Source organism: Mesocricetus auratus, unplaced genomic scaffold (assembly GCF_017639785.1).
Source record: "Mesocricetus auratus isolate SY011 unplaced genomic scaffold, BCM_Maur_2.0 Super-Scaffold_100676, whole genome shotgun sequence".
In the NCBI taxonomy this organism is placed as follows: domain Eukaryota; kingdom Metazoa; phylum Chordata; class Mammalia; order Rodentia; family Cricetidae; genus Mesocricetus; species Mesocricetus auratus.
Window position 1 is genome coordinate 118292533 of NW_024429266.1, and position 15508 is coordinate 118308040.

Consider the following 15508-nt stretch of genomic DNA (forward strand, 5'->3'; position numbering starts at 1 on the left):
AACATTCTCGCTCTCTATATATACTTTTTTAATGAGTAGAGTGCCATTTAGGACAATAGCAAATAATTATGATTTTTGTTTGTTTTCTTTTTGTGTGAAAGAAAGGGGCATGGATTGGAAGTTTGGAAGATTTAGGAAGTGATGCCACAGTGTGCTAATTCCTTAGGTGGTTTGTGGGGTTATTGGCAGCCTTTTAGGTCACGTTGGGGGTGGAAGTGTGATTTGAAAACCGTCTTTTCATCCTTTGTGTTCCAGTTTTCCCATTCCAGGTCCAAGTGTATTTTATTTTGGTCACATTTTCTTGGAGATGTGAAGTTTGAATTTCCAAAATATTTCCAGACATATAATTTTTAAATTATTAAAAATTTGGCTTTTAAATATTATTTTGTTTGCTTTTGAGACATATGGACTACTTTGCTGTGTAGTCCAAGCTGACCTCTAATCCTGCATGTGTGGGATTTTAGACCAGAGCCCTCACTTGAAGATAAGGAGTTGATCTTATTTTCAAAATGTTTGTAACAGTACAGTTGACAGGTAGCTGCATGATTAATAGAATCGATTCTTAGTTATATTTACGCTTGGTGGCACGGAGGCAGAGAAGCTAGTAATGCTAAGGTGATCCAAGAAGAGGGTTCTGAAAGGGATAAGAACCAACACACACCAGGGATTTCCAGCATGAGGCACATTAAGAAAGGTTGATTCCATATTTTTATTGATATATTTAACTTAAAAATCAGCATCACTTTGTTAAATATCATTTATAAGCTGTGTTACAGTATTTGAATAAAACAACAGCTTGTGGATCTGAAGAGTCAAATATTAGCATTAACACCTTTTAAACTAATTAAGAGTTAATATCTGAAAATGTTAATAAGAGAGCCCCCACTTTCACTAATTGAGTAATTGCTTTTTACTAATATTGTGACTTTTTTTTAATTCTTGATTTTTCTAGGGACTATTTTACATTTCAGCTGCTTTTGTTTTCTTCTGCTATCATTGAGGGTTCAAGGAAGCGTAAACCTTCAGGTAAAACGCCTGACCGGTGGTAGCGCTCGGCATGGTGCTGCCTGGAAAGATGAACTCCTGTTTGAATGCTTGTCTGGAAGGGACTGTGCTGATTTAGACTTGTGCATGGAGTCCTGGCTGCCTGACACTCGGCCTTGGTTTGGTTTTGGCTTTGGAGACTTTTGGCTGTCTGCTTTTCTTCATGTTGTCTTGATCCACAATAACTATATGGATATGTGCTTGGACCTGCTAAATATTTTCATTTTGCATAGTTGGCTGCTTGAATTGTAAGAAATCTCTTTGGACAATGCAAACTTAAAGAGCTTGAGAAGCTGGAAGTGAAGTATCAATTTACGAAAGTTTATAATTAGCTTTGAAATGTATGTTCATTAGCTAGTATATATTTTGAGGTTTGATATTTTACCACAAGCAAAGCTGAAAATTCAAGAGCTGATTCAATTCTGTATGTGGCCACTGTAGATAACACAGATAATACTGTTTCTTTTATAATAAAACCTGTTGTTGGCCAGGATTGCTTTAAGCTGTTGAAGAAGTGGAATGTGAGTGACTTTGTACTACCATCTTTATAATGTATGATTAATTCCTAATGATAAAGTGGGACCAAGGGCTGGAGAGAGATGGTTGGTAGTTAAAGGTGTCCTGCTCTTACAGAAGCCCTGGGTTCAATTCCTAGCACTTATATCAGGCAGCTCACAACTGCCTGTGATTCCAACTCTGGGGGAATTCAACACCTCTGGCCTGAGGGCACTAGCATGCACAGAGTTTTTAAATAACTAAGCTAAAAAAAGAATACTTTTTCTAAATATGTGGTCCTCTCTAGCTTGAGAATTTCATACATTGACGGTTGTTCTAAAATTATTCATTTGTTTCAATATTTATGCTGCTTTAATTTGAAAGTTTTTAGAAATAAAGTGAAATTATTCCTTAGAGCAAAATTCATGCAGTAAGCAAAAATCTACTAAATTAGCTAACCTAAATCTAAGTTTGGTCCTAGAACACAACTAATTTAGTGCTTCTGTTAAGTTACTTTACTTCTTCGAGCTTTATTGCTCATGTGTAAATGTAGATGACAATCTATATTATATAAGATAAACATAAAATACAAGTAACTCCAAAAGAATATAATAAAGTGCCGGTTTGTATTGCTTTCTGCGAATGAAGCCACGGCATATGCCATATTGGGCACAGTCAATTGCATGCTGTTCTGTTCTGGCCGTTGGAATGGGTGTATAAAGATGTTAACTAAGTCAGGATTATCTCAGATGATCCCGGCCAACATGGTTCTCTGAACAACTGGCATATATCAGAATGAGGAAGAAAAAGGCTAGGATGCTAATTGGCTTTGATTTGTTTGTTTGTTTGTTTGTTTTTAAGAAGTCCATAAAGTACTTCCTAATAATAAAACAGATTTCATCTAGTGTTTTGTTACTTAAAAAGTATTTTACATAATTTTAAGATCTTAACTATAATGTTTTGAGTATATTTCCTATGTTAATACTAAAGACAAGTAATACGATGTTTCAGAGGTTGACTTAGTCAAATTACTAGCAAAATGAAAATCTGTATTAAGTTTTCCGTTTTCAACTTTTTAATTTAGTTTTTTGTTTTTGAGACAGGACTTCACTATATGTAATCCAGACTATCCTCAAGAAACTCACCATTGTAGACCAGCTTGGTCTCAAACTCATGGAGAGATACCTCTTGCCTCTGCCTCCCAAGTGCTTGGAGTTGAGGCATGTACCACCATGCCCAACCCATAAATTTTTTCTGGGTGGTCTCATCCCCCTCTCCAATTTCTCACTGTGTACCCTAGTTGTCCTTAAATAACTTCCTCCCATCCTGACCTATTAAGTGTGGTTATAGGACTGTCCACCATGGCCAGCTGGACTTCAGATCTCGTGAGCTTCCTACTCTGGCCTGTTGTTCCTGCCTCACCCCTTTTTTAATGATCAGTCCCCTTTCTGAAGCAGATGTACATTGTAAAATGCAGAGAAGCTCGGGTATCTGCTTCTGTATTGAGATAGAATGCACCCCTCCCCCAAGGGATTCTGGCATCCACCTCTTGTTAAAAGTCATCGTCTTAACTTTCCCTTTCCTTTATCTGTATGTGAAAATTAATACATACATTATAGGGAACCAGAGATATCGGATGGTATACAATGTACCAGTTCCTCTCTTAACTGCTCCAAATGTGTTAGGTCGGTGATGGACACTTTGAAAAATGCAGTTTAATTTTTTTTATGGGGGGCTTTAAATTTTGAAAATCTGAGCATTTTTTCTTGAGACAGTGATTATGAGGTTTTATTTAAGGATGAACATATCCTAACTTAGTTGCTTACCAGCATTGAGTAGCTGGAGTGTTAGCATTGGCTTTTAGTTGTCTGCTAGAGTTTTACAGGAAACTGTTTTCAGCAGAGGCTGACCTTTTGACTATAAATTGCTGTCTGGGGTGTTTGTGGGTATGCTTGTCTTGATACTGCAAGTACAGTTGCCATTGTACTGGAGCGGAATAGAATTAAAGATCAAAATAACTGGCTTTAATACAGCATGCAGAATTAAGGCAGACAGTATCTGAGTGTTCATACTTGTACCCATCAAGTTAAAAGAGCATTATATAGAATTCTTAAAATGTAATTCTTATAGTCTTAAAATATAATTTTATAGATGTGATTTGCCATTTTATGAGTTTTATAGGTAGAATAAAATACTATTTTTAAATAAAATTTTAATTAGATGTTTTAGCTTTAATAAATACTAAAATTATCATAGCAAAGTCTTTTAAAAATACTTATTGTAGTAAAGAAATGAAACTTGGTTATAGTTGGCCTAGAAATATTAGAAGTCAGTTGTTTTTCTTTGAACCATATATTTAGAGCTTGTTTCTACATATTTCTATTTCATGTTGAAGCTGTAATGTGGAGTTACGGGAAAATGATTTTCAAATGCTTATCTCATTTGTCTTATTTTGTGATGGAATTCTGGGTGCATTGTCACTCATCTAGGAGAGACTGACATATTTTACAATCAGTGTGTGCTGCAGTTTTGCTTGCTTTTGTTTCTTTTTGAGACATGGTCTCTGTATGACCCAAGCTAACCTTCAACTTGCAGTAGTCCTCTTGCCTAAGCTTTCTATGTACTAGGATTATGTGGCATCACTTAAGAGGTATATTTGTCTTACTACTTGGGTTATAGAAAACCAATCTTATAATTATTTATGGGTTGCGTTAGAAGCAGTGCTTCAGTTTCAAAGCTTGTTAGAAATTTCATTTGCAGGTTTGTTTGGTTTTATATTGATTTGTCTTTTTGGATAAAATCTATACAGTAGAAATATACTTTTTTTTTTAGAATTACAAACTTTTAAAAAGTGTTTTTTCTGTTTCACAATGCTGAGGATGAAACCCATCATCTTTTGCTCTCCCTGCTGTCTTAGAGCTTTAACTGTAAATTAGGTCCTTAAATGATAGGCTAGACACTGAGACTTCACTGGAGATAGAGAAAAGGAGCAGGGGGGAGACAGAAGAGAGTGTTCTAATATAGGGAGAAAACAGAAAAGGGAAAAAGGCTTGGGTCCAGCAAGGGTTGACGATAGTGCTCCCTCCAGGGTCAGCCGAAAAGCAGCGAAGTTCAGGACCTTAGGGAAATGGTGTAGCGCGTTCTTTCGTCCCTGCATTAGTTGCTGATCACGATGCCGTAGCTTATGAGTGCTGATACCTGTTTTGTTCACGGAACTTGTTCATTACCAGGCTATTCTGTGAACCAAAATAGACTATTTGCCCTCCATCTGTGGTCTCAGAATGAGCCGTTGAGAGGGAGCCACACTATTTTCTGCAGGTTTTTATTCATGATGGCATGATTTTCAGCATTTTTAAAGGGCACAAAGGATACCTAGCTAACAAGCTAGTTCAGACAGGGTTAAAATTGAACGTTAAACTGGGTGTAGTGTTGTGTATACCTTTATCCTCAGCACCTAGGAGCAAAAGCAGAGGCAGAGGAGGCTCTCTGTACATTTGAGACCAGCTTGGTGTACATAGTGAATCTGGGTCATCCAGGACTGCATAATAAGTAAGAGCCTATCTCAAAAATAAATATATGTAGAGAAAAATAACATTAAGAATTAAATTACAATTTTAGAACCCTTTAAAGGAATATCTGCTTTGTAGTAAGGGGTTTCCCCTTGGGATATTTTAAACACCATAGAGTTTCCAAGATACGGTCAGCACTGTCTGGCAGCCTCTTGGATCACCTTCTGGGGTTGGCGTGGTATTGTTAATGGGAAGGGCTGTGAAGAGTTTTCTCCTGTGCTGGTCTCTGAAACACTTAAGTTTCTAAAGTCACTTTTCAGAATTTAAACAAGAGCACTGATATCCTTCTGCATTTTATTTTTGAGATAAGCAGCTTTTTTAGCAGTTTCCTGTTTGGGAAACAAAGTGCTTTTTGTTTCCTTTAATTAAAAAAAACTTATAATGGTGTTCGTGTCTTCTCAGCCACACTACACTGAACTTTTTTTAACTGTCTTGGACACTACACTAATATTGATACATAGCAGAAAGAATATTGATTCCATATTACACATGAGTGAGTTGTTGACTTTTTCTGGATCAGAATCTTGCGTAAGTTGAGAACTTTTGTAGTCTGTCCTTGCTTCCTCCTATGCCTCAGTGAAATGGGAATGCGAGGTACTGCCCAGAAGCAGTTGATTTGATGAGCTTCACTCAGTAGAACAGTACTTTGAGTACAGGTGCTGAGTGCTATATAGCTGTACCAGGTGTGGTAAGTCATTGTCTGGTGGCCTTTGGTCTTCAGCTTGATGGCTAGCCTTGTACTGAACTCATTTTGTCTTCACAGAGGATGTGCTGAGTAAAGATGCTGGGGAATGTGCAATATGCCTTGAAGAATTGCAGCAGGGAGACACCATAGCACGACTGCCTTGCCTGTGTATATATCATAAAGGGTAAGTTTAGTATTGCTTAGCTACGTTGATTGATATTAAAGCAAAGTGATTATTTTCTTTGTTTCAAACATTGTAGGTGAGGCTGAAAGGTCACTTCATTCAAACTCTTCTGCTCAATTTAGAATCCCCACCAGCCTCCCCTTGTCTCCCTTGCTCAGAACAGACATCTGTTTTATCTAAAAGACTGCCGTTTTTAAAGCACTTAGTGTGGTGCAGGTGTTTTCAGTGAGGTCAGCAGGTGGTCTGTGTAAGCCTTAGCAGCCGCTTCACTTTACAGTGAGACTGTAGGGAGTTTCTTTCTCCAGGCCTCTATTTGTAGCAAATGACAAGCCGAGATTTCAACAGATTGGGGACTCCAGGAGATTGACTCAAAAGCCCATCTGGTCTTGTATATGTTCTTCTTGCTTTCAGAATAATACAGGACAGTTTTTAGTTTACAAAGCAAGGCTAGGCGTGGTAGGGCACCTTAATCACAGCACTTGAGGCAGCAGCAGGTGGGTCTCTGAATTACTGGTCAGCCTGGTCTACACAGTGAATTCCAGGGCTGATAGAGAGAACCTGTTGCAAAAAGCAACCACTACTTAAGGTAGCAGCCACATACAGAAGAGAAAACTGGGGACTGGAGAGTCGACTCAGGGGTTAGGAGCACATACTGGTCAGCTCAGTTCCCAGCACCTGTAACTCCAGCTTTTGGGGCGGGTATACGCAGTGGGGTCCAACACCTCTGGCCTCAGATGGCACCAGCACTCAAATGCACATGTCTACACATATGCACACAATTAAAAAATAATAAGATACATTTAAATTTTTAAAAAGAATAGGAAATTGTAGCATTCAAATCAAGGAAAAATGTGTAATTTTACTTAAGAATGGAGGGGGTAGCAAAAACAGAGAAATCAGAGTAAATAATTCTAAATAAGGAGACAAAAAATCCAAACTTACCAGTAACTGTATGTATAAGAATAAACTGAAAGTAGGTGAAGTATTAGAATATGATATTGATAAGCAACATGCTTTAAAGGTACAGACAAATACAGAATTAAAAGGGTAGAGAACTATATCCAGGCAATAATAACTAAACTAACAATATGAACAGTAGGTACCAACATCACACAAAGTAAACCATCAAAGGAAGCATTACTTAGAATAGAGTTGCTGAAAATTTTTCTTGGTGATCTGTTAGAAAAAACTGATAGTTGTGTTATCATAATGGGAAAAATTTAAATTTCCGTGACTAAATAAGTAAAATAAATGAGTCACAATACAGAAAAAAATAAGCCATTTCAGCTCGCCAAGTTTTGATTTTGTTTGTTTTTGCAGATAGAATCTAACTGCATGGCCCAGGATAGCTTCAAAATTACCATGTAGCTTAGACTGCCCTCACACTTGCTCCTCCCTCAGCCTCCTGAGAGCGGGTGTTTGGGGTGTACTCCTGCACCTGGCTCCTGGCTTTCCAGCCCCTTTTCATTCTTGGTACCGGAGATAGAACTCGGGGCCTTGCAAGAACTATCAGTTGTGTTTTAATCCATAAACCATCTCCGCAGACTCTTACAACTGACACCATACAGAACTCCGCAGACTCTTACAATTGGACACCAGGAATGACGGCAGAACTCATTCTTAGATATCTTTCTGAATAACATATAAATCAAAGAACAAATCATAAGGGAACTTGGGCATCACTTTAAACTGGGCAGTGAAGAACAGTCTGGACATGAGCCAACTGTGAGTAGTTAGATTTCAGAGTAGATGGTGGGAGTCATCAGAGCAGCAGCAAACAGAGGATGCTGGATAAGAAGGATCTCCAAAAGGTGAAGGTATAATTCTCAGAAAAACTGTAACAGAATGTCTCCAGAAGGAGAAAATAGAAAAGGGCATAATTTGTCACAAATTAAGAATAGCATTCTTGAGTTTAGAATGTTAACAAATGGACAATTTTCTTAAACATTTAATTTTATAAATAATGATTTAAAAACTTGAACCCTCAACTGACTGCTTTAAGAAGTTAAGTCTAACTCTGAAGAATGGCAAGCATTGATTGGAGAAGAGCAAACAAACCCTAAAGCAGGCCTTCAGAGATGATTTGACAGTGAGTTCTGCCCTGCAGAGAATAAAATGGAGAACAGCAGAGATTTGACAGCAGACAAGGACCGTGAGCATAGGAAACTTAAAGTGCAAACATGCAGATTTAACAGTGCCTGTCTAAAATAGTATCTTGTGCTAGGGATAAGCTCAGTGGAAAAGCACTTGCCTTAGGTCCTGGAGCCAACTGCCAGTAACACACACATACAAAGAATAAACAAATGAGTGAATGAAATTATGCCTCAAAACCAAATTGGATTTATGCTGGGGATGGACAGATCTATAAGACGAAACCATTAACTCAGTAAATGAGGAAGCTCTAAGGAAGTCTGTGTGTGTTTATGACTTTTGAAGCAAAAATCTCTGAGTACAGAATAGGTAACTTACTAGAACTGGGCCAGTGAGATGGATCAACAGGTGAAGGCAATTGCTGCCAAGCCTGAGAACCCAAGCACCTTCGCGCGCGCACACACACACACACACACACACACACACACACGGATGGGTGTGGACAGACAATAAAAATTATTAAAATCAATGAGAATTTATTGGGTTGCCAGATGGGTGATATGGAAATTGATGCCTTTATGGCCCATAAAGAAAAATAATGAAATAGAATTTTTCTTTAAATAGTAACTTTAAAAATAACAGCAAAGGCTGCAGAAGCAATAATGTATTAGGAATAATGTCTAGAAAAGATATATGAGACTTTCCTTTAAAAAATGTAAAACTATTGAAACATAAGGTATCTAAGATTAATATGCATGTAAAGCATGTTGTATATAAAAAACTCAGTATTACAAAAAATTTATACCCTAATTAGCCTATGTAGTTAATGCGATCCCTATCAAATCTAGTTTCTTGTAACTGGATAAAGTGTTTCTAACTAATGTGTGTGTGTGTGTGTGTGTGTGTGTGTGTGTGTGTGTGTGTGTGTGTGTGTGTGTATGTACCGGCAAGTGAAGGGCCAAAGAGCATGGCCATATTTACTTTGAAGAGACCAGACTTTGAAGATATGCCCTGAGAGTTGCAGAAATTAAACAGTACAGATGGTCCATAAACACATGATCCTGAGTGGGGAGCCCACAGCAGGGACATAAGGACACGGATGGAGGCTGCAGTCAGTCCACTAATTAATTTACTATGTGATTTTAGACGGATTTTAATTTTCTTGCTTCTGAATGTTTGAGGTGAAGGCAAAAGTACAAGCTTGGTGTAGTTGTGAGGATTTACATGGGTTAAAATTTGGGTGTTGCTAGCACTAAGTGAGTAGTGCTACGGTGGCATAGACAGAGGAAGCTGCTGATGTGGTGCTAGGATCAATTGGTTAATCAATACGGAAAACCAGTTGAATCATTCTTAAAGCTTGAAATAAAAATGGTGGGTTGTCTCCACAATGCCTGGGAAATTCAAAAGTCTAAGGAAGTAGGGAAAAAAAATAGGAGTTTCTTTTTTACCTTTTGGTAAGAAATTTCCTTTTGCTTAGGATATCCCCTTCCCTCCATCTCCCCAAAATAAGCTTAGGGATGCTCGAAGATGGCTCAGGAGCTGAAAGTACTTTTCTGCTCTTCTTGAGGACCTGGGCTCAACTCCAGCATTCACATGGTGGCTCAAGCGTCCTATAACTCCACTTCCAGAGGGTTTGACTCCCTCTTCTGACATCCAAGGGTTCATGCACACACATGGTACCCTACACACATTTAGAAACATACATAGACAAATTTAAAAGATAAACTTAGAAGATTGATAGCGCTGTTAAAAATTGTAGCATATTTGCATTTGAGATACAAACTAGACTTTGTAGTCTAGATGGCTCATAACATGACTACAAAAGTTTTGTGTTTTAAATACACACAGTTCTTTAGTAGTTGCTGTGGCAGATAATGCTTGAAGTTGGCAGATAGAAGCATGATAGTGTAATGACATGCTAATACTCTGGTCCATGTGATACCTTTTATAGCACCATAAGTGCTACTTTGTACAGCTGCAGATGAGAGCACACTTTAATACAAGCCATGCAGTAATGAAGTGTTGAAGGGCACTCATCCCCCATGGCCCTGCCTGGATCCCACCAGGCTATGTGTTTCAAAAGAGCCCAGGTCACAGTTCTCAGTTTTATGGGCATTGTCTTTTGTCTTCATGACCCATCAGTCTGGATTCTTCTTTAATTACACATAACAATAAACTCATTACATTCAAAAAGTACAGTACTTATTAGAAATGAACATGTCTTTGTTTTGGTAACAGATTATGTTGTGTGGTCTGCCTTTAACCTGATTTTTAACATCCAACCTTGTTAGAGTTTATGGGTTTTGTTTATTAAAAAGCACTATCTAGTGCCAGGTGTGATAGTGTTTACCTGTATTTCCAGTATTTAGGAGGCTGAAGCAGAAAGATCTTCAATTTGTGATCAGCGAAGCAACACCATGTTTCAGATCCCTGACCCAACCCCCAATATATATTGTAAATGAGATACCTAACTAATAGTAGCTTCTTGAAAATCTGTATGGGGAGAAAAAACCCTATGGAACATTAAAAAATAAAAAGAAGAAAACTTTGTGGCTAGTGAGATAGTTCAGTGGGTAAAAGTGCTCACCCCAAGCCTGACAACCTGAGTTTGATGCCCAGGACCCACAGGTGGAAGGAAAGAACTCACTCCCCAGTGCTCTGGACACCACATGGTCACTAAAGCACACACACACACAAGCCCATAAATGAATAAATTGCAATAAAACATTTTTGAAAATGAAAAATTGTTAGCAATTAACTTAGTAAAGAGGCATATACTACAGTTACAGTGTATATGCCATTAGTTAGTCATTCTACTCTCAAGTCTGTGCTGCGGAAAACATCTAGAGAGAGCAACTACTGCCCAAAATTAAGACCAAGAGGAAAGAAGGCATCTAAACCAGGATGTGACCCAGCACTGAGAAAGCCTTGTTGTGGCTTTCTAAAAGGCCGCTGATTCAAACTAATTAGTGACAAGATTAATTTATAATTTTCGTGACCTTTCAGAGACTTCATAGATAATTGTGAATGTTTATAGTAAAAGAATAGATAAGTAAATTGTGATATACTCTTTGTCATTATTTATTTTGAAATAAGATCTCACCAAGTTTTCCAGGCTGGCCTCCTTAGACCTAAAATCTTTCTACCTCAGCAACCCAGACAGCTTGGATTATGCCATGAAATCCATGTGCTATACTTATATATAATGGAATACAAATTTAAAAGCACTTAAGAAGGAAAATACGGCATAATGTTTATAGTAGCACTAATTTAGGTTTTGAAACATGGGATAATACTGTATGTTTTTAGAATACATTCCTTTAGAGTTACGTGGTAAGAAAATGCCTGAGAATATAAAGTATTAAATTCAGAATACTGATTTCCTGTTGGAACTGCTAGGAGAAAGGGGTTTCAAAGTAAAAAAAAAAATGAATAGGTGGTTTATAATAGAAACTATGTGAATTGATACTAGTTTACATGAAATGGGATTGGAAGTTATTTACTGCCTTTGATGAGCCCACATTACATGGCTATAAAGTAAAAAGCCGTCTTAAATCGCACAAGTACTATTGAGATGCTTTAGGAGCTTTTTTTCTTTCCTGAGACAGGATTTCTCTATCCAACAACTCTGGCTGTCCTGGAACTCACTGTGTAGACCAAACTGGCCGGCCTTGAGTCCCTAAGAGATCCGCCTGCCTCTGCCTCCCGAGTGCTGGGATTAAAGGCGCTCTTGCACCACCACTGCCCAGCGCATTTTGTTTTAAGGTGTATGTTTGTAGATGGGAGGTGTTTTCAGGGTGCAGTGGTATACACCAGACGGAAGACATGTGATAACCAAACTGGGGTGTGATAATTTAGAGTAAATACTATAGTGGTATCTATCATGAGTTGCTTTAGTCGCTTGAAAGACATGGCTACTGAGGTGGTTTACCTTTTTTTCTATTCCTTTCACCTATAGAGCCACCTTGGCAGGGTATAAGAATAGCATATCTTCATTTACCCCTTCAGCATACTAGCTAACCTGGCTTTATGAACATGCAGATATTAATATGTGCTACCAATGAGAACTCTGAGCAGTTTGAATCCTGCATTAGTGACTCATATGCTGCTGGCCGAGTTACTTGTCCTTTGAGGACATTGATGTTATCATTTGCCACGGCTCTGTGAAATTGAGACAATGGGAGAACAATGTGTACTTTTTTGTCTTTGTACAATGAGGGAAATGTGTTATACTGTGCTGACAGTGGAACAGCCATAACGGCATGTCACTACTGAGAGAGCACTTGAAATGGGACAGAATCTGGATTCTGTTGTTAATTAAGCTAATGAACTTAAATAACTACTGCATTGGAGTGCAGATCTATATTAGGGATAATTATGTGCTTTGAAGATAGCTCAGTGAAGTGCTTGCCTTGCAAGAATGAGGACCTGGGTTCAATCCTTGGAACACACACAAGAGTTGGTGTGGTGACAAGCACTTAACAATGTAAGTGCTATGGGGTGGAGATGGACAGCTAGCCTCACTCACCTGATTAGTGAATTCCAGGCTAGTGACAGGCCCTGTTTTTGTTTTTGTTTGTTTGTTTTGTGTGTGTGTGTGTGTGTGTGTGTGTGTGTGTGTGTGTGTGTGTGTGTGTGTGTAGGGGGTGGCACTTAAAAGGTGGTCAGCACTAGGGGAATGACCTCCAAGGTTGTGTCTGTCTTCCACATGTATGCACACATACATATACAGGCATGTGCATACATATACATACACAAACCCAAAGAAAGAGGATAATTACATGTACCTTGTAAATAATTTCCAGTAAGATCATGAATACTCTATAAATGCAAATAGATTAGGGTATCTTTGTCTGTATATATATATGGACTGCAGAACAAGGTGGAATGAAAGGTTCAATAATTACATATAAGCATGGAATTTTTAAATGTTATACAATATTGTCAAGAATTAAAATTTTGAAGCTATTTTTATTACGTTGATAGGCAAGCTGAAGAGCCCTGTATGTAACATTTTGAAAAGGAAATGTTTTTGTAACTCTTTTGAATATTAATGAAATGGTAGTTCTTTAAGGGAACTTTTTATATGTGAAAGTGTGTCATAGTATAGTTGTTCGAGGATTTCCCCTTTAATAATGTAAAATAACTAGAGTATACTTAACATCTTTTTACTGTATTTGTCAGGTGTGATCATTAAAAATACTGATTTTTTTCTCCTTAAAGGCACTAAAGTAGTAGATATTTTTATTATGACTGTTAAGATCTAATTATACATAGGATTTACACTTTTCTGGTTTTGTTCTTTTCTAGCTGCATAGATGAATGGTTTGAAGTAAATAGATCTTGTCCAGAGCACCCTTCAGATTAAGCATCAGATTCCTGTGTTATGGGTAATTGTCCCTTTTTTTGTTTTAATTGATTTATAAAATATTATTTTGAATTACTATTTCATCTTCAATTTTTTTCAGATATTTTAGTGTGTGTGTGTGCCTGTGTGTGCGCACACGAGAGTGCCTGCTGCCTGTGGTCATGCACAAACCTTGGCATGTGTGTGAAGGTCAGAGGACAGCCTGCCTGCAGGAATTGGTTCTGTCCTTCTGTTGTGTGGGTTCCGTGCATTGAACTCAGGTTCTAACGCCATCACCTTTGCTGCTGAGCTATCTCTCAAGCCCTCAGCTCTAATTGTTATCCATCCATTTTCTCACTGAGGTACACTGTTTGCTGTGTTTCTGGTCTGTGTGTACTTTCTAGGTATTTTTTTTTAAGACTACTATATAAAAACTCAACATTTAAAGATAAACTAAGGAGGCTAAGAATCTTGCTCAGTGTTATAATACACATAACTGTCACAAGCCCCAAGCTTAATCTCACCATAAACCACTCCCAAAAAAAAAACTGCAAAAAAATAAATAAATAAAAGGAACTGTTCTAACTGTTCTTAATTCTTGAATAGTTAGGTATTGAGTAACTAGAATACTCTTGGTACTTAAAAATACATTTTTTTATTTTAAAGTTTAATACTAGGAGGAAACAAACAGTAAAGTACATGTCATGACATTTTCCAGGAAGAATTCTTTTGGGTCAGAGAGGTTAAGTCCTATGACTTTCAAAAACAAGTTATACCACACTCATCAAAGTGTCTGTTGTATACGTACAACTTTTTTCATATCATTTACATCTGAGTTAAGTGATTTAAAGAAAGAGGGCTGAGGGCATGAAGACCTGAGTTCAGATCCCCAGAACCCAAGTGAAAAGCTGGTCAGGTGGTCCTCACTGAAATCCTGGTGCCAGGAGCAGAGTGGAGAGGCTCCCTGGGGCTTCCTGGCCAGCTAGTTGGCAACCTCCAGATTTAGTGAGAGAGACCTGCATTAAAAATAAGGTGGAGAGCAATTGAAGAATGTATTGAATGTTGGAATGCTTCAGAGAACTGAGAGACTCCATAATCAAGGTGAGAACACAGCCAGCCAGCAGTAGACTTGCTGAGCAGCTGTGACTAGATGTTGGGGGTGTTGTTCTGGGGTCTGTTCTCTGCTGTCCTTGCATAATTTCTTGTGTTTTTAGGCTACCAGGGTGCTCATCATGTGTGCTAGCTAGTTTTATGTCAACTTGACACAAACTAAGGTCAACAGAGAGGAGGGAACCTCAATTGAGAAATTGCCTCCAGAAGATTAGGCTGTAGACAAGCCTGTAGGGCAGTTTCTTAATTAGTGATTGATGTGAGAGGAACCCATCCCATTATGGGTGATGTGCCATCCCTGTGCTGGTGATCCTGAGGGTTTTGGGTTTGGGTTTTTTTTTTTTTTTTTTTTTTGGTTGTTTTTCAAAACAGGGTTTCTCTATGGCTTTGGAGGCTGTTCTGGAACTAGCTCTTGTAGACCAGGCTGGTCTCGAACTCCACTTGCCTCTGCCTCCTGAGTGCTGGGATTAAAGGTGTGTGCCACCACAGAAGAAAGCAGGCTGAGCAAGCTAGTAAGCAGCACCCCTCCATGGCATTTGCATCAGCTCCTGCTTCCAGGTTCCTGCCCTGTTTGAGTTCATGTCCTGACTTCCTTTGATGATGAACAGTGATGTGGAGGTGTAAGCCAAATAAACTATTTCTTTCCCAACTTGCTTTTGATCATGGTGTTTCACCACAGCAATAATAATCATAACCAGAACACTGGGTAAAGGTGCCTGTCACCAAGCCTGCTAACCTGCATTCCATCCCTGGGACCCGCATGATAGGAGAGAAGCAATTTCCCATGTTGTTCTCTGACCTCCACCTGTGTGTCTGCCTCCACAGACAATAAGTAAACGATGTAATTAGTGTCTCTTGCTCTTTAGCTTAGAAGCCTAGGTGTTGAGGTGATGTACTCAAGAAACTTAGTTGCCTCTTTGGTGAGGATAACTCAATGATAATAGATTCTGAAGTGATAACTGAAGCTGGGTACACGTGAAAGC

The 15508-nt window shown here is 38.4% G+C and overlaps 1 protein-coding gene across 2 annotated transcripts in view; it reads left to right on the forward strand.

The window, feature by feature from the left end:
• Znrf2 (zinc and ring finger 2) overlaps positions 1 to 15508 on the forward strand; it is a 69677-nt gene that overhangs the window by 47866 nt on the left and 6303 nt on the right. The window contains exons 3-5 of one of the 2 annotated variants that reach the window (XR_005873670.1): positions 953 to 1026; positions 5872 to 5977; positions 13379 to 13458. Coding sequence is in view for 1 of the 2 variants with exons in the window: in XM_021231029.2 (XP_021086688.2) it covers positions 5872 to 5977; positions 13379 to 13436 (164 nt within the window). In the remaining variant the exon portion in view is untranslated. Of the gene's footprint in view, positions 1 to 952; positions 1027 to 5871; positions 5978 to 13378; positions 13459 to 15508 lie in introns of those variants that run through there. The other variant, XM_021231029.2, reaches the window with a different exon arrangement.